General features: G+C 46.0%; 1 protein-coding gene across 1 annotated transcript in view; it reads right to left on the bottom strand.

The window, feature by feature from the left end:
* Window positions 1-1,003: 1,003 nt before the first annotated feature.
* Window positions 1,004-22,181, bottom strand: part of LIPG (lipase G, endothelial type) — a 27,216-nt gene continuing 6,038 nt past the window's right edge. The window contains exons 3-9 of the mRNA XM_023510245.1: window positions 20,926-21,051; window positions 14,729-14,950; window positions 11,631-11,873; window positions 10,434-10,554; window positions 8,991-9,209; window positions 6,012-6,116; window positions 1,004-3,455 (exon numbers count right to left, since the gene is read on the bottom strand). Coding sequence (XP_023366013.1) covers window positions 3,434-3,455; window positions 6,012-6,116; window positions 8,991-9,209; window positions 10,434-10,554; window positions 11,631-11,873; window positions 14,729-14,950; window positions 20,926-21,051 — 1,058 coding nt within the window. The 3' untranslated portion in view covers window positions 1,004-3,433. The remainder of the gene's footprint in view (window positions 3,456-6,011; window positions 6,117-8,990; window positions 9,210-10,433; window positions 10,555-11,630; window positions 11,874-14,728; window positions 14,951-20,925; window positions 21,052-22,181) is intronic.

Consider the following 22,181-nt stretch of genomic DNA (forward strand, 5'->3'; position numbering starts at 1 on the left):
AAGTGTTTTGAGTCTATAAAATAAAGGGAAATGTTTTATTAGCACTTTATTTAATCTAATATTTGTTCATCTGTTTAAATTTTCCATTTCCTATTGTCCTGTGACAATTTATATTTTATAATAACTATTAGCATTATGACTTTCACATTTATGCCTTTTATTCAAGTGGAATTCATCTTGTATATGGGTTAAGATAAGGATCTAATTTTGTTCCTCTTTAATGAACCTACTTCCCCCCCATCATCTATTCACCATCCATTCTTTCTCCAATGATTAATAGAACCCCTTTATTACACATAAAGTTTCTACATACACATGGATATAGTTTATCACATGCTGTCCTTTTTCCAATTCACTTTTTACAAAACACTAATTTTTTTTAACAATATACATTTAACATTTCCAACAACCCCGCAGGGCGCTGCCTCTATTTAGAAAATGGCAGATGGAAATGGGGAAAGATTATATTTAGCCCAAAGCTCACATAATACTGAATGACATACCAGGACTTCTGTCTCCAAATTAATTGCTCTTTTCCCAGCTCACCTGCCACCTATTTAAGTAGCAGCTTCTTGTACCTAATTCCAACTATTCATTTAGATACTCATTGAATACTTGCTCGATTCTAAATACTATTCTAGGTTCTAGAACAATGACAGAAAACCAGCAGGACCTCAATAACAACTGGGCCTTTAACACAACAAAGTAGTCAGCTTGTCCCTGGTATAAGTCCCTATTACCTAGGCCCATGCAACCAAACCTATATTCCCCAATGTTCAGCCACCCTCCTTGCCCTTCCTAAAAATCTACATTTAGACCATCCTGCTACAATTGAAATAATTTTCCTTCTTGTTCTTTAGTGAAAGGAGTTGTCGTCCATTCCTGATAACAATATCAAATAAAGAGTACACCTCAGATTCGTTGTTTCGCCAAACCCCAGGCTTGGACAGCTATAATACTTACAAATTAAAAGAACCGAGTTGCCAGACTCTTAAGAATTTTGTAGTGTTTTATTGTTTTACTATTAAAAATTTTTAATCTTGAAATTGGTTAATCTTACAGTAAAAACTAACCATATATTTGTTTTTATACATTATATACATTTGAGAAATAAATAGTATTCTAAGCAGCATTTTTAAAAAAGCATCATTATATACAATTAAGGCTTCAAGCCAAATGCATAAATATACAACACAGTGAGGATTCAGTTCCCAAAACTTCCATCAGTAAAAACAGAAGTCAAAAGTCACCAGGATGCATGGCCAGTCACACAGGCTGAGCATCCCTAATCCAAAATGCTCCAAATCCAAAACTTTCTGAGCACCGACATGATGCCACAGTGGAATGTTCCACATATAAGTGCTTAACACAAACTCTGTTTTATGCACAACATTATTTAAAATATTGTATAAAATTACCTTCAGGCTACGTGTCTAAGGTATACAGCAAACAGAAATGAAATTTTGAATTTAGACTGGGGTTCCACCCCCCCCAAATATCTCATTGTGTATATGCAAAGATTCCAAGAGCTGAACAAAATTCAAAATCTGAAACACTTCTGGATAAGGGATACTCAACCCTACAAGCTTCACTTTGGTTAGAAAGCATGAAAGGAGTAACAGAAGCACACATGGGATGGAGAACATACCTTAACTTTGTCTTCAGAAGTTTGGCTTTAAACAGTGATTCAACTTTGGCACATACAGATTAAACCAATGTCCTTGAAGAACCTAAGTACAAAGAAAATCACCCCTTCTCCCCCACCTGATATCACACCTCCCCCCAAATCTCACCCATAAAAAGCCCAACGCCTTGGCACAGGTATTATCCTGGTTATATATTAATAAAAGGGTTTAGGATTTTATGGGTTGGAAAAAAAAGTTCTTATTTGCCTTCTGCCTGGAGCATATCAGTGGGAAACGGCTATAGACATCTCCATGAGATTTCGGGGATGATTGCACAAGGACTTTGCCTCCAGGAAATCTGGGCCTTTTGGTTTGGCTGCACCACCAACGTGGTATGTAATTCTAGGCCTGTGGTTGAACTTCCCTAAACCTCAATTTTGCAAATTAGGGATAATAACAGCTGCTTACTCACCTCACTCTAATTAGGTGATGCACACGCTAATCTTTTGAAAGTGTGAAAGTGTTGCTCAGATGCCAGGCATATCCATTCCAAGGCTGACCTAAACATGAGATCTAAGGAGCAGAGTGGGAGTGTGGATGTGGGATAAGAACTTGCCTCTGGGGTACAAAGAATGCTATTCTGGTGATGGGTACACCAAAAGCCTTGACTGAAGCCTTACATGAGATATCCACGTAAAAAAAACTACTTGTACCCCCTTATTCAGTATTTTGAAATTTAAAAAAAAAAGACTTAGCACTGGAGGCTTTTTCAAGAAGTTCAACATAGAAAGGGCACTGGTATTACAAAAAGATATTTCAAAAAGAAAAAAGCACTGTATTAAATCTTAGAGCCAGCTCTGGTTGGCAGGTGCTGATTTCTATATAAACCCTATGGATTTCATGTGGAATACCTCTTATCTCCCTAAACATACGAGATTTTGCTCCGAAGCAGTCATATCTGGCAACTGCCCCTCTTGGCCCCAACAGGTCTGATACTCTGCTTGCTCTTTCTGCTAGTGAGCACACATGTCACTCTTAGGGGAAACCGTGTAATTTAACTAAGATGAAATAGGTAGAAACCCTGTACGGCCTTGTGGTCCCTGACTCTCACCCTTGTGCCTTTCTCCAAACGGTCACAGCCATCCAAATGGGAAGGGTTCTAGAAATGGAGAGGTTGAGTAACAAATCAACTGCCACATGCTAATTAATCTTAAATGCCAATAAATAATCAAATAATGAACAATGGAAAAACAAGAAAGCCAGTGATGTGTGCTTCAGAGAATGATTTGAGGAACAAGATGGAACATCAATGCAGCCCCACAAGAACCCCAACAGTGACAGCCTCGCACCAGCCCAGGGCTACTGTCCCCTCTCCGTGTGAACCAGGTGAGAGGCCTACATGAGCCAGCTCCCCTTGGAAAGACCTCTCACTAAGGCTCAAGTCAGGCCACACAGCTGACAGCCTTCCACACTGAGTCACTTCAGAGCCAGGGTTTCTTGTCAGGCAAAGCATAGGATCACCCAGCAACTGAGAAGCCAGCTCAAGGTGCAGTGCCAAAAGTCCTGGGCACCCAGCCGCGTGGACATGGCGCCCAGAAGCATTGCCGGAGGTGTGGAGTTAGAGCTATTCTAGAGAAGCAGCAGGAGCGACATGGGCAGTGCAGTCCCCTCCAGCCAGAAGTCCCAGCCGTCACAGGAGACAAGTCGTTCCTGGTGCTCCAGGGTCAAGGCTGAGAGGGGTCCTTCCATCGGGTGGGTGGGTCCTCAGCAGTAACTTTCCTCCATGAACTTGGGCAGCAAGGGGGTCCTCAAAGAAGCTCCACAGTGGGACTGGAAAGAACCACGTGACGGGGGCATGTATCAGCTTATATCCCAGCAAATATGTAGACCTGTACTGAGGCGTACTCTCCCCATCCCAAGACCAAGCATTCTGAGCCACCTCCAGACTATCTTACTTGTTTCATATCAAAATAAATGGACAATACCCCGGGTGGTTCCCTCTCTCCCTCCCCAACAAGCCACATGTTCACGTTTCGTTCACACGAAACACTGCCCAGGGGCCCTTTCTAGGCCCCTCCCTGCATACATCACAGTCCTAGCATGTACATTTTTATAACAATGCCCACCTGAAACACACTCACACAAGCACACACACAAGTGTGGGGAGAACTATCTAAGTGTCCTTTTTGCCTTGATCTAGAAATACCAGAGAGACTGACAAGACAGAGAGTCCCGAGAGCTGGTGATTCTAGTCTTACAAATATGCCATTGAGCCCCTGGGAACCCCAGTCTCCTAGTCCATGTCAGGAGGGAGAACCCTACAGGTGTTCCACCACTACATGTCCAGGGACGCCATGACTCACTAGGGTTAACTTAGTACTCGGGCTATATTGTTTTCTGTTCCTTTGAGGGAAAGGGAAGAGGCAACTTATTTTCTAAAAGAAGAGGTGTGAGGTGAGTCATAGTTCTCAATTGTTATGAAGTTTTGGAGCAGAAAAGGAAAATAAAATATCTTATCTCTTATCATAACACTAGCAATCTTTCCTAGGTGTGTCCAATCTTCATGGCTGTTCTAAGGATCAATGAAGTTACTATATGCATACATATTTTTTTCTTTTTTTGAGGCAGAGCTTCACTTTGACACCCTCAGTAGAGTGCTGTGGCATCATAGCTCACAGCAACCTTACACTCTTGGGCTCAAATGATCCTCTTGCTCAGCCTCCCAAGTAGCTGGGACTACAGGTGCCTGCCACAATGCCTGGCTATTTTTAGAGATGGGGTCTCACTCTTGCTCAGGCTGATCTTGAACTCATGAGCTCAAGCTATCCACCTGCCTCAGCCTCCCAGAGTGCTAGGATTACAGGCATGAGCCACCACACCCAGCCAAGTTAATACATATATTTCAGAAACACTTTGAAAGGTACAAGTTGGAATGCAAACATAAAGACTGAAAATTGTCATGATAGCAGAAAATGCTATGAGCCTACTCTAGACTAAGGCCCTTAATTAGACGGGCAGTTCACAGACCCCATGAGTCCTGTGATCATGGAGCTTGTGGTCATGCTAATGCTCCTTGACAAGAGACAGAGCAGCTGGGGTGCAGCCCAGCCTCAGAGCTGGCAGACAGCTAATCACAGGGGACCCCAGAGCATGGGCACAGCTGCTAGATTAATTACTACCCAGCCCCAGGTGAGGTGGTTCATCTGAGCCAGCAGGAGCTCTGTGCTCGGGAGCACAGGCTTTAAAGTAGACGGACCCACTTCACATGTCCCTCTGCCATCACTGCAGGACCTGAAGGGAGTGACTTAATCTCCTGGAGCCTAGTTCTCACCTATACACAGAGATAAAAATACCTGGGGTTGATGGTGGACTTGAATGATTATGTAAGTGGCTGGAGGCAGTTTAGGCCTGTGCTCAGGGTTCAGTGCTCAGTGCTCAGCGGCAGTATCATAGCTAGTTCCCCAGCTAGGGCAAGGGATGCAGGCAGAAATAAGCAGAGAGCTGATCTCTTTCCTCTCCAGCAGGTGCTCAGGCTCAGAGGGCGAGATGGGCCTTCCTCAGCCTGGAGAATGGGATTCCAGCATGGGCCATGGGATGTGGAAACATGAAAACCCCTCTGTCTGACTTGACCCATGGATGTGAAAATCCCTATTGCTCAAAAAAGGGGGAGAATTGGGTGGCACCTGTGGCTCAGTGAGTAGGGCACTGGCCCCACATCCCAAGGGTGGTGGGTTCGAACCCAGCCCCAGCCAAACTGCAACAAAAAAATAGCTGGGTGTTGTGGCAGGTGCCTGTAATTTCGGCTACTCTGGAGGCTGAGGCAAGAGAATCCCCTAAGTCAGCTGTGATACCACAGCACTCTACTGAGGGCAACAAAATAAGACTCTGTCTCTAAAAAAAAAAAGAGGGAGAATTAGGCCCACTAATGTCCATTCACACCAACCTGAGTTCCAGAAAGCCTAAAAAAAAGGAAATATACTTTGTGCCTCTCCTTTTCCTTCTACCATACTCCCTACAGTGACCTGGTGTCCAGATGGAAGCTAGAAACCCTGGTCTAGCTTCTGGTCACCACAGAGGTGTCAATCAAAGACAGCAGGGCATGGGCCCCTGCAGGGATATAGTTACTGAGAAGACCTCATGCCAGAAGGGCCACATGCAATGAACACCTCCAGGGAGAAGCAGAAGGACATTACTACCCTCCAATGTCCTGTCTAGGACATTTTACTCATTTGTCCATGCCCTCCTAGCAGAAAGTCAGCATCCTCAAGGAAGGGGTTTTAATCTGCTTTTTTCATGCTGCATGCCAAGCACCCAGATCCATCGGAGCATGTGCTGGGCAATCAGTCAATTTGTGCTGAGTGGAACAAACGAGAAAGTCCTGGTTACCTGGTTTCATTTTTCATCCTCCAGCCATCCCGACACTTGTGAAACCAGAGCTCTTGGCCAGCGGATATGCTGGTGTTCTCAGGGTCTTCTACACAAAACGTCAATCTAGGAGGGAAAAGAAACCACAGGTTCAGCTATGCTCTTCAAGAGGGATTTCAGCCTGTGCTTTCTGGACTAAAGGCAAATGGCATAGGACTGGTGGGAGTTTTCATTATGTCACACCCTGACTTAAGGGCCTTCAGAACTCCTGTCACTACTACCAGGACACTAAGCTGTGTCTCACTTTGAAAGCTTCCATGATGTGGCCTCTTGCAGCCTCAGACACATTTCTCTCACCTTCTTCCCTATCTAAAGGGCCATGGAAACCCCCCCCGACTGTCCCCCTGACTGTCCAAGCCCTCTTTAACCTAACCCTCCCTTGACCTCTCAACTTCAGAAAAAGTTATATAAATGGGGGTTTTGTTAGTATTGTTCATTACTTCTTATGGCACAGAGTTAAAAATGAATGTTTTATTTTACTGTAAAATGTGATACCCTGCTTGGAATTGCTTGTGGATTTCCTATATTGACTTCTCCACTAGACTGTGAGCTCCTTGAAGGAAGGAATTTAAGACACCTCCAGTCTGATGCTCTATAAACATCTATTGACACGAGCAACTGGAACTTAGTGGCAAGTCAAAATCAGATTCAGCAAATAGACAGCCAGGATCGTAAGAGGGAATCAGGGATGCAGTACCTATTTCCCTAGAACTTACAGATGCAGCCTCGGTGTGTGTGACTAGCATAGCTGAAGGATAAAAGCCACATTCAGAACAGCTGAAGAACTTTTCCCAAAAAGCCCTAAGAACCTTAGGACCTACATGTTTATAAACGCATGAAAAGATTACCTCGCTCATTCACAATCAGGAAATGCAAATTAAAACAAAAGTAGAGGACTTACCCACACCTCACAGGAAGACAAGAATGCCCCCCCAAATGTTGGTGGGGAGGCAGGGACAAGGAATTCTTACTGGATAGCTAACATTAAAAATTGATTCGACTATTTTGGCGAGGGATTTAATAATAGTGGGGTAGGCTGGAGAATGCATATACTATACCCCAGCAATTCCACTTTTTTTTTTGAGACAGAGTTTCACTATGTTGCCCTCAGTAGAGTGCTGTGGCATCACAGTTCACAGCAACCTCAAACTCTTGAGCTTAAACGATTCTCTTGCCTCAGCCTCCCAAGTAGCTGGGACTTACAGGTACCCTCTACAATGTCCAGCTATTTTTTCCTTGCAGTTGTCATTGTTTAGCTGGCCTGGGCTGGGTTCAAACTCCCCAGCCTGGGTGTATGTGGCTGGCTCTGTAACCACTGTGCTACAGCCGCCAAGCTGAGCCGAGCAATTCCACTTTTTAGTACACATGTCAAAAAGAGGCCCTCCTACCTACACATGCTGCAAGGAAAACGTACAAGGATGTTCATCTCAGCACTATTAGCAACTACAAAAAAGTAGCAACAACTAAAATATTCAGCAGAACGATGGTTGGAAACTACTGTTTGTACAATGCAATGCAATTTAGACACAGGAGTTAAAGGTGAATAGACATATAACTATGTTTGAATGAAAAAAACACAACTTGTAAAATAATATGTCCACTCATGTAAAATTCAGAAGCATCCCAAACAATTCTCTTGTGTATGGTGACAAATAGAAGGACTAAGGGTTTTTAAAACGTGAGAGAAGAATTTATACTAACGTCAGTTAGTTAATGTTGAAATATTAGATTTGTTTTGAAAGAAAGGAATAGGGCAGGGGAGGGCAAAAAGAGGGTCCAACTACATCTACAATGTTTCACTTTTTAAAGATCTTATATCTGAAACCAATATGGAGAACTGTTTACATTTGTTAAGTCTCAGCCATGTTGATTTTATTTGAAATATTATGTAAAAAAAGATCATCTTTCAGCTGTCACACCCACAAGCCTTTGCACTTACAAGAGCCCAGAGAAGTAAAAAGATAAGCAATTATCTAGATGACAAGTTGGCACCCCTATCTCAGTTTTCTAGACCAGAGTCCCTCAGCCAAGGGCCCCAGGTCTCCTCTTCCTTCTGCTGCCAAGCTGGGCCGTAGATGGTGAGTGTAAACAAGACATGTGGAGAATTGTAATGGAGAAAATGCCAGACAAGGGACAAAGCGAGAGGAAGCGGCTTCCTCCCAGGCCCAGGCTGGCAGTACCCTTTCCAGCAGTCGGCTGAAGGACTTATACAGCAAGCATCCTCCCTCGACAAAGGTCTCCCAGGCTTCTCTGGCTTTGAGCCCTCGCTGGCTTCTATTTAGAAAGAAGCCTGCTCACAGAGTCCCAGCACGGAGTTTGGGGCTGATACAAAGGTCTGGAATGGATGCTTCATGCTAGGCTTGGGGTAAAAGAAATGGGGACGCTGCCAGCTGGCATGGCACAGAGGACGCTCTGTTTCTTGAAGGCAGGACCCCAGCCCCATATTCTTGTCTCAGAGCCTCTGAAGAAGAGCTAAAATAATGCTCTTAAAATAGGATACCAGGGAAAACCAGCTCCTCCTACAGACCTCGGCCACGGGGCTCCCTGGGCAGGATGCTCCTATTTGCCCTGCATGGAGGCAAGCAAAGCCTTTGGCTGCATGGACCCCACAGTACACAGACCAGCAAGGCAGCAGGCCTAAAGAGCCCCATCCAGGAGAAGCTTCCCCTCCTCTGGACCAACACAAGTTTGGCAGACAGAACAAGGCTGAATTCCAGCCTCCATTTGCCCTCCCCTCTGAGCCAAGGGCCCACGACCAGGGCATAAGATGTGCAATGGTTGGCAGAAGCCTTGATCTGAGAGTCACTTCTCCTGCTCTGGGGTTTGGCCTGTGTGCTCTGGCTGGGGTGTGACCAAGGGTGGATACCTAGCCAAGGAGAGGATGCCTCAGAGGCACAGCTCTCAGCCCAGTCACAGGGGCAGAAGGGCCGGGGCACTCACTTGCGCTGGGTTTCCCCAGACTTCACCCGGATGCGCCTGATATTCAGCTCCCTCATCGGGTTGCGGGGTTGAGACAGGTAGCTGCGAAGCTCCTTCCACAGGTTGTACCAAGATTGAGCTGCTCCCTCCCAGGTGAGTTTGATCTTCAAGAGATCTCCCAAGTCCTCCTCAGTGTAGACCAGGAAGGTGTTGGTGGCATTCAGCCCTATCCGCTCCACCCTGCAAGGCAAGAGAGAAGCTGATCTCGTGCTCCCGCCACCTGAAAAACTGCCACACTGTGCAGGCGACAGCATCTGTGCCACACTGACTAGAGACACAGGTGTGAGGTCCCCCCATACTGCTGGCCTCCATGTCCCACTAGCAGGACAGAAGTGGAAGCTCAGAGGTGCTCCATATAACATGAGAGATAAGTTTACCCACAGAACCCCAACTTTTTATCAAAACCTTTCCCAAGCATCTCCCTATGTATGCTACTTTTGGGGAGACAGGACCAAGAAGGAGCAGAAATAAGGAAACTCAGGCCAGGTGTGGTGGTTCACACCTATAATCCTAGAACTCTGGGAGGCTGAGGCAGGTGGATTGCTTGAGGTCAGGAGTTCAAGACCAGGCTGAGCCTGTTTCTACTAAAAGTAGAAAAACTAGCTGGGCATAGAGGTGGGCACCTGTAGTCCCAGCTACTCAGGAGGCTAAGGCAAGTCCAGGAGTTTGAGGTTGCTGTGAGCTATCATGCCACATTTTACCCAGGGTGACTGAGTGAGACTCTAACTTAAAAAAAAGTAAAAAGAAATGAGGAAACACAAGGATGTCCCATCCACACCCAATAGTATGCTCTTCCTGTCAACCCATGGGTGTCTGTCTCCCTCCAAACTCGAAGCTGCCTCCTGCCTGTCCCTCACATGTGGCTTTTGGTATGGCCTGCCTTGACCCCTTTGCATGTGTGTTTGTGTGTGTATACAAGCTTGTTGTCCCAGCTAGACCCCGAGCCCTGAGATGTTAATTATTTAATGACGTTTCTTCACATCCCAACATCACTTGCCATGGCACCTTGTCCCTGGTGGGCACTCAACAAAGACAAACAGATTGCTATATCCCCCTCCCACAGGCAGCTCATCAGGAGAGGTCCAGAGATGACATTTATGAAGTTCCAGACTGCTGAAAGCTTTAGGTGTCAGGCGTTGCCTGGAATGAAACAGCAGTTCTTCTCACGCTGCTGAGTCATCCTGGGAGCTTCCTTCCCAGAAACACTGAGTCAAGGGCTTGATGGAAAAGGCACCGCCAGAGAGAGAACTGCAAAGGCCAGTGGACCACCCAGCTCCTCCCCCCAAGCAAGTCAGACCACACTGCCCTGCACCCTGATCTTGTTTCAAAGTTCCCCTGCCCTCTCTCATTCTCAAACCAACTAGTTCTCTGTCCTGAACCGAGCCAAGGAAACTTGTGACTTACATTTCCAGAGGCAGAATCTGGGAGTCTGCATTAGTGCCATAAAGGGTAACATAAAAGGTGGGCTCAATTTCTCCCATATTCTTGTAACTGAAGACGTGGATTTTCATCTGATAATGGTAAACTGTGGAGATAGCAGAAAAAAGATATTTGTGAGCCAAGCCTCATGGCTGGTCCCAAGCACCAAGATCCATAGCCGCCACATGCCAGGTGATGGGTCTTGCTTGTCATGGCAGGGCACCCCTGACCCTAATGGAATCACCCAACACACTGAGTTCTAGGGATCAAGGTCCTTTTGGTTGAGTCCATTCTCCAGCCTCCCTCTAGTCCAATGGCATAAGAGGCCACTGCAGTATAGAAGAAAGACCCCTGAACTGAACTTGGGAGTCAGGAGATCTTTTGGAGATTTTGGCCTGGCTATGTACTAGCTATATGACCTTGGATTAAGAATCAAATTATTAACCTCTGGGCCTCAATCTCCTCATATGAAATACCTACAATATCTGCAAATCCTATGTTTTTATAACATGTTATTAAAATGGTAAGGTATTAGCCCAGTGTGGTGGCACACACCTGTGGTACACACACTCTCGGAGGTCAAGGTGGGTGCACTACTTGAACTCAGGCATTCAAGACCAGCCTGAGCAAGAGTGAGACCTCCGTCTCTACTAAAAATAGAAAAAACTAGCCGGGAGTTCTGGCAAGTGCCTGAAATCCCAGTTACTGAAATTCCAGTTACTTGGGAGGCTGAGGCAAGAGGATCAGTTGAGCCCTAGAGTTTGTGAGCTATGAGTGCCATGGCACTCAACCTAGGACAATAGAGTGAGACTCTGTCTCAAAATAACAATAATAGTAATAATATTAAGATATTACTTTCCTATTCAACTTATCTCAGATTTGTTATGATAATAAAATGAGAAAACAAATATGAAATCACTTTGAAAGTTAAATGCAAGAAGGAAATTTAAGACATTAATATTGGGATCCTGGACTGATAGTCACATCACAGGAGTCCCCACCATTTACTTTCTTAAAGATTAGCTCTCCTAGGACATGCACATAGGAATCTGCTTTGCAATGATTTGCTTCAATTGTGCTGGCCACATCTCCTAAGCTGGAACGTCCCCTGTTCTGCAGCATGGTATTAAGAGGGAGGTATCAAGGGCCTTCCTGGGGGCCACTTGGGGGACTGAAGGTTACCTCTGAAAGGCATGCCTGCCCGAGTTTTTAGGTACATCTTGCTGTTCCTCTTGTTCCTCATTTTCTTGGCATTGTAGCCAATGCTATTACAGCGGTTCTTCCGGCAGCTGAGACAGATGCCCTTTTTGAAGCGGTTGGAGTCTGTGCACTGGAAGGCAAAGCTGGGCTTGTCCTGATTCACCAGGGAGTCCACGAAGAGGTGTACGGCCCGCTCATGCTCACATTTCATCACCTCTGTGATTGCTGGGGACAGGAGAGATAGAAAACATGCGGGGTCAGCCTTTTTTTTTTTTTTTTTTTGAGATGGAGTCTAACTGTTGCCCTCAGTAGAGTGCCATGGTGTCACAGCTCACAGCAAGCTTGAACTCTTGGGCTCAAGCGATTCTCTTGCCTCAGCCTCCCAAGGGATGGGACTACACAATGCCTGGCTATTTTTAGAGATAAGGTCTTGCTGTGGCTCAGGCTGGTCTGGAACCCATAAGCTCAGGCAATCTACCCACCTCAGCCTCCCAGAGTGCTAGGATTACAGGCGTGAGCCACCGTGACTGGCCTTGTTTGTGTAATTCTTAATTCACGTTCAGTGATGTGCTGGGCTCCTATTAGGATGTAGAAGAATTTAAGGGCATTTCTGCTGCCTAAGTATTCCCACTCTTGGTGAGAAGACAGCAACGACACACACAAAGCAAAAAAGGGCGAGAGACTGTATATGATAAGCACCAAACAGGGTGACGCAGACCAGCTGTGCAGTAAGACTCACTAACTCCTAATAAAGTTATATAGTCACAAATGCTAGACATCATCTATTCTTGAGCTCAGCAAAATACGGTTTGTAGGCTGGCTACCTTTTGTTTTGTTTTTGTTTTTTTAGAGAGAGGGTCTGGCCGTGTTGCCTAGGCCAGCCTCAAACTCTTGGACTCAAGTGAACCTCTCTCCTCCATCTCCCAAGTGGCTGAGACTACAGGCATGTGCCACCATGCTTGGTTGGCTACTTGTTTTTAAAAATTAAGTTGTATTGGAACATAGTTACACTCGTGTGTTTAGGTATTGTCAGTGGCTGCTTTTATGCTACAGCAGCAGGGTGGAATGGTTGAAACAGAGGCTATTTGGCCTGCAAAGCCTGAAATAGTTACTAGCTGACTCTTTAAGAAGATGCTTACCAACGTCATTCTAGTCCAATCCCTTCAATTATAAGCTATGACCCAAAGGCCCACAGAGGTGAGCTAACTTGCTCAGGGTCACAGTTAGTTGCAAAGTTAGGAGTTTAATTGGGATTTTCTGGCTACACTATTATTTCTTATAACCAGAAGCTAAAGCAAATAATTTAAGTAACTCTTGGAACCTTAAGAAAAAATTGGCAAATCCACCCCTAACTCTGCCTCACTGGCACCACCAGCCTTAAGAAATCCCATCATGCCAGACATGGTGGCTCATACCTGTAATCCCAGCACTTTGGAAGGCCAAGGTGGGTATATTGCTTGAGCTCACGAGTTTGAGACCAACCTGAGCAAGAGCAAGCTCCCATCTCTACTAAAAATAGAAAAAGAACTAGCTGGGCATAGTGCCACGCCTATAGTCTCAGATACCTGGGAGGCTGAGGCAAAAAGATTACTCAAGACCAAGACTTTGAGGTTGCTGTGAGCTATGATGACACCATGGCACTCCACCCAGGATGACAGAGTGAGACTCTCTCTTAAAAAAAAGAAAAGAAAAGAAATGTCGTCATCGTGGAGCCTAAGACAGGGCTACTTGGATATTAACCATATTGGGAAGGGGAAGAATGAGTGACAGAGTAGAATATCCAGAGGGCAGAGCTTCAGTGGAAAGAGCTAACTGGGGCCAAGATAGGAAATCCTGCCAGCGTTCAAGGCAATAAGAGGATGGGAAACCCCGAAAGAGATTGTCAATGGTCACGTCTGTTTCAGCAGCGAATTTAGTTCTGCCTACGTCTGTTAAGAATAGACTCAGTTGTTCAGAAGATAAATTTTAAGTGAATAGAGAAAGCCTCTTAGTTTTACTACTTTAAATGTTACCAAAAATTAAAATATAGTATATCCATGCTATTGAATATTATACAGTCTTAAAAATATATATATGGTTAGCAAATATATATGCTTTCATGTTTAGGCCTCCAGACTAGGCCAGACATGGTAGCACATGCCTGTAATCCGAGCACTCTGGGAGGCTGACGCAGGTGAATCACTTGGACTCAGGAGTTCAAAACCAGCCTGAGCAAGAGTGAGACCCTGTTTCTACTAAAAACAGAAAAACTAGCCAGGTGTCATGGTGGGTGCCTATAGTCCCAGCTACTCAGGACAACGAAGCAGGAGGATCACTTAACCCCAAGAGTTTGAGGTTGCTGTGAGCTATGATGCCACAGCAATAATAAATAAATAAATAAATAAATGAAAAAAAAGAAAATTTTAAAAAGTAGCCAGGTGTTATGGTGGGTGCCTATAGTTCCAGCTACTTGGGAGGCTGAGGCAAGAGAATCACTTAAGCCCAAGAATATGAGGTTGTTATGAGCTATGATGCAACAGCACTCTACCGAGGGCAACATAATGAGACTCTGTCTCAAAAAATAAATAAAATTAAAAAAAAAAGAAAGAAAAAAGCCTAGGGCAGTGCCTGTGACTCAAAGGAGTAGGGCGCTGGCCCCAAATACTGGAAATGGTGGGTTCAAACCCAGCACCAGCCAAAAATGGCAAAAAAGAAAAAAGCCTGGAAGGATACACACAAAAAGTTCATACTGGCTATGTCTAAAGAGTAGAAGCAGCATGACAGTGGGAGTTTGGGGGGAATTTTACTTTTTGCTTTGTGTAAGTCTATGTAGTTTGATTTTTTCCCCCCAGCAAACATATAAGTATTCTTTTTTTATCACAAAAGGAGATTAATCGGTGACAAATGGTGACCTTGAAGCATGAGAATACAGAGCAGGGACTCCTGAATGGCTGTTAACAGCTTGTAGGATGATGAGAAATATTAAAAGCAGTGGCAGAGGGTGAAAGGTGCTGGGAACACTAACAGCTCTGGCTGACTTGGAAGGAGGTGGGTCTCAGTTTATACTGTGTCAAACAGGAGGCAGAAAATAAGGAACTCACTTCCATATGCAATTGATCCCAAGACATCGTTGAGTCCACAGCCCGGCTGGAAGTCACCCCCATTGGGGTAGATGTCGATGTGGCCCACAGGCATCTGAATCCCAATGCTCAAGCCAAAGGAACGTGTGTAGGTGTGGAGGACGTCCACAAAGTCTGCATCATCGGGGGACAGCCTCTTATGAATGTCCACCCCTTCAAACATGGGCCCAGCAGGATCCAAACCTGTAACCAAAGGGAGGCCCAAGATGGACTATGTCAGATGCGCTAAGTCAAGGAGTCAAGATTTAAAGTTAAGTTCAAGTGTGCAGAATGTAGATACCTTCTGAGCCCCGACCTGTGAATCAAGACACGGAAGGCATGACAGAAGCTAAGGGACCCACTGTGGAAATCAAATCCTACTGTTGCAAAACGTTCACTTTCTTCTGAAGCCTTCGCTGTGCTGACACCTCGGGTGACCCAGTAACTACCTATGAGGTTCACCACCACACGTCTCTGAGGATCCATGTTGACCAGGCGTCCTTAAACTACGGCCCACAGGCCACATGCAGCCCACCGAGGACATTTATCCAGCCCGCCAGGTGTTTTTGCCACCACTGCCTGTCCTGCTTAGCAGCCGAGTCATCCTGGGGCTTGCAGTCCGGCCCTCCAACGGTCTGAGGGACAGTGAAGTGGCCCCCTGTTTAAAAAGTTTGAGGACCCCTGATGTAGACTGTTAGTCCTAGAGCAGTTCTAGAAAGAACTCAGGCTGCCTGAAACCAAGCCCCTTTTCCCATTCGTTCTTCCCCTAGGAGCCCCCCACAGCCTTAATTTCAGCCAAATTGTTATATAACTAAGCTGCCTACATCCTTCTGGAAGAACTCAGGCTCCTCAAGCAGAGCTATTTGTATGTGGACTTACTGTTCCCCTTCCTTTAGTTATGAGTCAGGCCCAGGGCAGAATGATGAGAGAGGAGGGAGCACCCAGTACGCAAGTATCCACACATAAAGCCCCCACAATTCCTCTGGCAGTGAGAAAACGCTTCTGCCTCCAAACTTTCTGTATTGAGCAGCAAGTAGCGCAGGTTCTCACATTTGAAACTGCACAAATAGCACTGGGGAGCTTGCTAAAAATTTAGATTCTACCACGTAGCTATAAAAAATTCTGGAAGGAAGGCCGGGCACGGTGGCTCGTGCCTGTAATCCTAGCACTCTGGGAAGCTGAAGCAGGTACTTTGCTTGAACTCAGGCATTCGAGACCAGCCTGAGCAAGAGCAAGACCCTGTCTCTAAATAACCGGGCACTGTGGTGGGAACATATAGTTCCAGCTATTGGGGAGCCTGAGGCAAGAGGATCACTTGAGCTCAGGAGTTTGAGGTTACTTTGAGCTCCAACATGACATGGCACTCTACAAAGTGAGACTCTGACTCATTAAAAAAAAAATCTGGAAGGACACATGAGCAGTTAGTTACCTGTGTGTATGTACACTGAGGGAAAGAGTGAGGACAGGGACAGAGCAGGTAGCTGCAACAGGGACAGAGACTTTTGACCATCTCTTAATTTCAGAACCACAGGTATGCAAAACCCCTCGAAGAAAAGAACTTACAAAGCATAGAATGAAGATTCCCAAGCCCCGGACCTCCTAGAGATTCTGATTAGTACGTCTGGCATGGAGCCCAGAAATAAATACTGATCCCCCAGGTCATCCAAAAAGTAGGTGGTCTGGGGACCCAAATGTTGAAAAATTTCCTGATGCTTCAGTATGGCCTATAAAATGGAAGCAGAACACCTTAGTCCACACAGTTCATATGAGACGTGAGGAGGTTAATTGCTTCTTGGTATTATTATAGCTGCTACTATCAAGCTGGAGTGGTTATGAGAACTAGATTCATCCCAAGCAGGAGGGCTCTTTGCCTCACCAACACACAGGGAGCACCTGGGGAAACAGGACACGCCGTAGAGGAAGGGCCCCTAGAATCGTAGTTCACCACTGCGAGTGACTCTGCCCCCCAGGGGGACATCTGGCAATGTCTGGAGACTTGTTTTTTATAATTATGGTGGGGAGAGCTACTAGCATCTAGTGGGGACAGGCCACAGATGTAGCTAAACACCCTACATCATACAAGACAAATCCCCAACACACACACACATAGAACAAAGCCCCAAAGTCAACAGGGCCTAGGCGGAGAAATCCTGGTCTAGAAACACTGAGGCTGGGAAATGTGACCAAGACTAGAGCCCAGAAAGGTGACATGCTCACCAGACCCCACCACAATATGACCAAGGAGCACATCAGGAGATGTGAAAGTGTAATTTGAACATAAACAAAGGCAGAGCTATTGTCTAGAATGGATGGTCAACCTGTAGAACCTGGTTGTTCCTGACCCTGGTAGAAGATGAAACTCTAAATAGTTTCCGAAAGCGGTGCAGGTAAATTTATGTACGACCAGGGCAGAAGAGGAGCCCAGGATCCTTGGGGGCTCATCCCGAGCCCCTGACCCAAAGAAAGATGGCACAAAAACAGTGTCCTCCCAGAACAGCCCATTTTAGAGTCTGCAAGGACCACAGTACTGACACAAGTGGCCTCTCCCTGCCATGTCAAGGGGCAGGGGGCATTCTGCTTTGCAACTAATACAAGGGAGACGCTCTTTGCTCGGTGTGAACAAAGGTCCCCACCAGACAGTCATCGCCATGGAAACCAGTGCGTGCTGGAGGAATGTGGGAAGCTGACAGGACTCACAGGCCGGCTGGCAGGCAGGCTACCCACCGAGTCTGAGCCAACCTGCCCTGCTCTGACTGTCACTAACACGGGGGGTGGGGGGTACAGTGGCGCAAGTTACTTTTTTAACTAGGAATGAATGGCTAACCCCTCCCCAAATGGGGAAGATGAAGATGAAGCACCCACACTTCTTCCATTTAGTCACCTACTCTCCCAAATGTGCTCCGTCCTGCAAAGTGAACACACACAGAGTCAGGAAAACCTCTGGGCTGTGGATTCTGGCCTAGCAGAGCAGAGCCTGCCCTATTTCAACAGCTACATTATCTCCCCCAGGAGAGGCAGCATGGCACCGTGGTTAGCTGCAGGCTGTGGAAGCTGACAGCCTGGGTTTGAGTTCCAGCTCTGCAACTTACACGGTGCAAGATAGGGGTCCTGTTACCTGTCACTGCATCCTGGGTTCCCCACCTGTGAAACGTGCAAGGGTGCTACGTGGCCTAGAGATAGCACAAATATGTCACACATGAAGTATGTGACATTAGCTAGCAACTATCTGCATAGTAAACACTTTTTCATATTTCTTTCTTTTATTTAAATTTATATTTCTTGAATTAATCTGTCTGCTTATTTATTTATAACTAAGGAGGCAAAGATTCAATTAGAAATACAGGGCCTCTTCCCCAGTATATCACAGACCACTCAGAAGCCTAAGAAAGTAAAACTCTAAAAAGCCCCTACTCCATACCCTTTGGCCCAAGCAAGACTGGGGAAGACTGAGATTCAGGTATCCCCTTGATAAGGACTGCCTGATGGCCTCTGACAGTGGCATCACTGCCTCAAGATCCCATGCAAACTGCAACCTCTGTCCTCTCACCAGCTGAGACCACCTGGTCCTCAGGCCCATGGGAAGTCTCCCAGCTAAGGAGAGATGAGAGGACACGGCCTCCCCCATCAAACCTGCATGATAGCATGGGTCAGGAGAGCCAAATACCCTTGGGCTGGCCAGAGGCCAGGCCCCTGCTCCACAGAGAAAGGACAGAGGGAAGGGGCTGTGCTCAGGGGCCCAAGCTCTGTGCAGGCATCCGCAGAGCACTGATTAACATTCTGCCTGGCTCCCCTGCCCACCACGGGAGAAAAGCCCTTATCCCAGCAGCTGCCACTCAAACTGGAAAAAGAACAAGAAAGTTCCCCCCACTAGCCTCATTTCAGATTTAGAAATAGGGAAAGGCAGGATGTGCAATTTGTCCTTGTTGCCAACACCACTCTGGGCCCCGGCTCTGTGTGTGCTGCAGTTTGAACCCAGCTGGCCCGGATCTGAAACACCATGCCCATCATTCAGGGGCTTAGGAAGAGGTACTCAGACAATAGGACCCAGAGTGGCTTCAGGTCAAACTGCTCTGCAGCAGCACCGGGTTATTGAACAGTCAAGGGTGGCCACACAATCCCACTCCCAGCCCCACAATCTTCAAAATAAAAATAAAGCCACTAAGCTACAGTAAACCAAATCGTTGAATCTAAAGGAATGTGCATGCATACGTGTTTGTGTGTGTGCATGTACATATTAGACTTAATCCCAGGGACAGCAATCGAGGAGGCCAATAAAACTTCACAAATGTTCTTTTAAAAAAACTACCATACAAGGCCAGGCACAGTGGCTCACATCTGTAATCCCAGCATTCTGGGAGGCCAAGGCAGGAGAATAGCTTGGACTCAGGAGTTTGAGATAGCCTGAGCAAGCTCAAGACCCTGTCTCTACCAAAAATAGAAAAAAAATAGCCAATGTGGTGTTCTGTGCCTGTAATCCCAGCTACTTGGAAGGTGAGGGCAGAGGATCACTAGAGCCTAGGAGTTTGGGGTTGCAGTGAGATATGATGATGCCACTACACTCTATTCAGGTAACAAAATAAATAAATATTTTGTCTCAAAATGAAAAAAAAAAAGCCTACATACCAACTTGTTGCTGAAACCTGAAATTCTACCTTTACTAAGTCATGCTTTAGCTAACAACTCTCTCCTACCTGAATCCTGTTTTCAAATGAAAATACTGCAGGCAAATAAATTGTTCAAATCTTTCCTTCAAGGTGACCACCTTTACTACTTTACTATCCTGGAGGTGAAGGGGAAGCTGGAGGTGATAAAAATAAAATAATGCTGGAAAAAGGATAAAAGTCCAGAGCAAGAAATTTACTGTTAATGTTAGCATAGAGGAAGCTCTGTGTATGTATTTGTAGGGCACAAAATGGGAAAGAGAACCTCTCACACTTTTCATAATCATTAAATGATTGAACCCAAACTCTCATGTTAACAGCTCACTTAAAGCTGGGCACAGTGGCTCATTCCTGAAAGCCCAGCCCTTTGGGAGGCTCAGGCAGAATCTGGCTTGAGGCCAGGCATTCAAGATCAGCCTGGACAACATAGCAAGAACTGTCACTATAAAAAAATTTTTAAAAATTAGCCAGGTGTGGTGGTGCATACCTGTACTCCCAGCTACTTGGGAGGTGAGGCGGGAGGATCACATGAGCCCAGAAATTCATGATTACAGCGAGCTATGATCAGGCCACTGCACTCCAGCCTGGGTGACAAAGTAAGTCCCTATCTCTTAAAAAATCTTACTAAGGTATCATTTTTTTAAGATGGTGGAAAACTCCATCCCAGCTGGGTGCTGACATCAGAAAGGTCTCTTTAATTACTAAGTTTAACTACTTATTCTAAATAGGTAGCTATCAATAACCATCATTAATAAATATGCTACCTTAACATTGGCAAGAGGTATTGGTAGGTGAACTAGAAATCAGAGGCAAAATTCAAACTAAAATCTTTTGGGCTTGGGTTTTTTTCTTTCTCTTCTTCTTCTTCTTCTTTTGTTTTTTTTTTTTAGAGATAGGGTCTAGCTATGTTGTCCAGGCTGGAGTGCAATGACATGGTTCACTATAAGCTCAAACTCCTGGACTCAACTGATCACCCTGTCTCAGCCTTCTCAGTAGCTCAGGCATAGATGTAGCAACTACAATCTACTCTTTATTCTTTTGTCTTGAGTCCCTAGAGCATCGTAGGTGGAGACCTAAAATGAACAGCCAAAAGCTTGCAGGCCAGGGCTCCACCCCAGCTCCTGCCCTTTAGTTGCTAGCTGTTTACCCGTGAGCAAGTTGCCTCATTTGTTTCCTCACTTGTCAGACTAACCAGGGGCTTTCAAACTGTGTTCCCTGATGCTCTGAGATCCTAAGATTTCTCCTAGGAAAAGAAGGGCCCAAATGGCAAGGCTAACACTACGACCTCTGTCTCATACATTGGAGCCCCATACAATTGGAAAAAAAAAGGTTCTAAGACTAAAAAGAACGTTTGAAAAGTTCTGGATTAGCTGTTCTCCAAGTTTTTGTCTATAGCTAGTCCTCTGTGACTCACTCAAGCTGCCTCATTTGGGAGCACTCTGATTCAGAAAAACCAGGTTGGCAGCGTAGCTGAGGAGCTGGGGGATTGCCCACTGTGGGTGGCTGGAGAGAGCTTACCTGTGATTCTGCCCACGGTTCCTTTCACGAAGTTGCCAGCGTACCCAGCCACATGCGCCCCAAGGCTATAGCCGATCAAGTGAACATTCTCCAGGGAAAAATCATCCTTCTCCTGCAGGAAATCACCAAATCATGTGAGCTGAAGAGTCTGGGCCCAAGCCCCCAGAGTCACCAGCAATTCAACAACTTAGCCACAACAGAGGAGGAAATGCAGGACCATGGGCACAGAGACTCCCTAGGGCCTCTCTGGCATTGCTGGCAAGGCACATGCATGGGCCACAGCCAGGTAAGAGCAGGCCAAAAGGACTTGGTAGCATTTCAAGTGCCAAGTACAGGGGTCAGGGTGGAGGGTGTGACCAGCGGCTGCACACCTGGCTGTTCCCTACATGTTTTCTTCCTAAGGTGGGAGGGCCAGTGCTGTGGAGGTCAAAGCCACATATGCTTTGGAGACCAAAGTGCCAGCCGCAGCACTACAGCAGATGCCCCCTGCCTGCCAGGCCCTGCCCTCCACCCTAACCCCAGGAGATACCCACCTTCCCCAACAAGCCTGGCTAGGACTCAGAATTGAAGCATCATCCCCTGACAGGGTACTCAGCTAGTGGGATTGAGGTGGTAACCCCAAGGCTTGAGAACCAACCTCTATAAAACATTCTATAAAACAAATTAGGCAGAGGTCAGAGGGATTGCTCCTGAACCCTGTCCAGAATTCATCAGATTCCACAGGTGCAAGAAAGGCCAGATTGGAATTGCCCTAATAATCAGGTCACTTTGACCATATACCCTTGCCCAGCCTATCCCCAACCAAGTTCATGATCTCAGGCAAATCATTAACCTATAAAGAGCAATGCAATAGCACAAGATGTGTTTTCCATGCTTATTATTTTAAACAAGGCATTAGGCTGCATTTTTTTTAATCAACCCCTGCCCCACCCTTAGTACAGCCATGCTTCAGAGGCAACAGCAGTCTTCAGGAGGTATTTAAGATTACAAGGCCTGGTGACGCCCGTAACTTAGTGGGTGGTACGCCGACCACATATACTGAGCCTGGTGGGTTCAAACCCTGCCTGGGCCAGCTAAACAACAATGACAACTGCAACAACAACAACAAAAAAAAAAATAGCCGGGCATTGTGGCAGGCACCTGTAGTGCCAGCTACTTGGGAGGCTAATACAAGAGAATCGCTTGAGCCCAAGAGTTTCAGATTGGGCTCGGCACCTGTGGCTCAAGTGGCTAAGGCGCCAGCCACATACACCTAA

The sequence above is a fragment of the Otolemur garnettii genome, unplaced genomic scaffold (assembly GCF_000181295.1).
Source record: "Otolemur garnettii isolate 467f Iridium unplaced genomic scaffold, OtoGar3 scaffold00012, whole genome shotgun sequence".
NCBI lineage: Eukaryota > Metazoa > Chordata > Mammalia > Primates > Galagidae > Otolemur > Otolemur garnettii.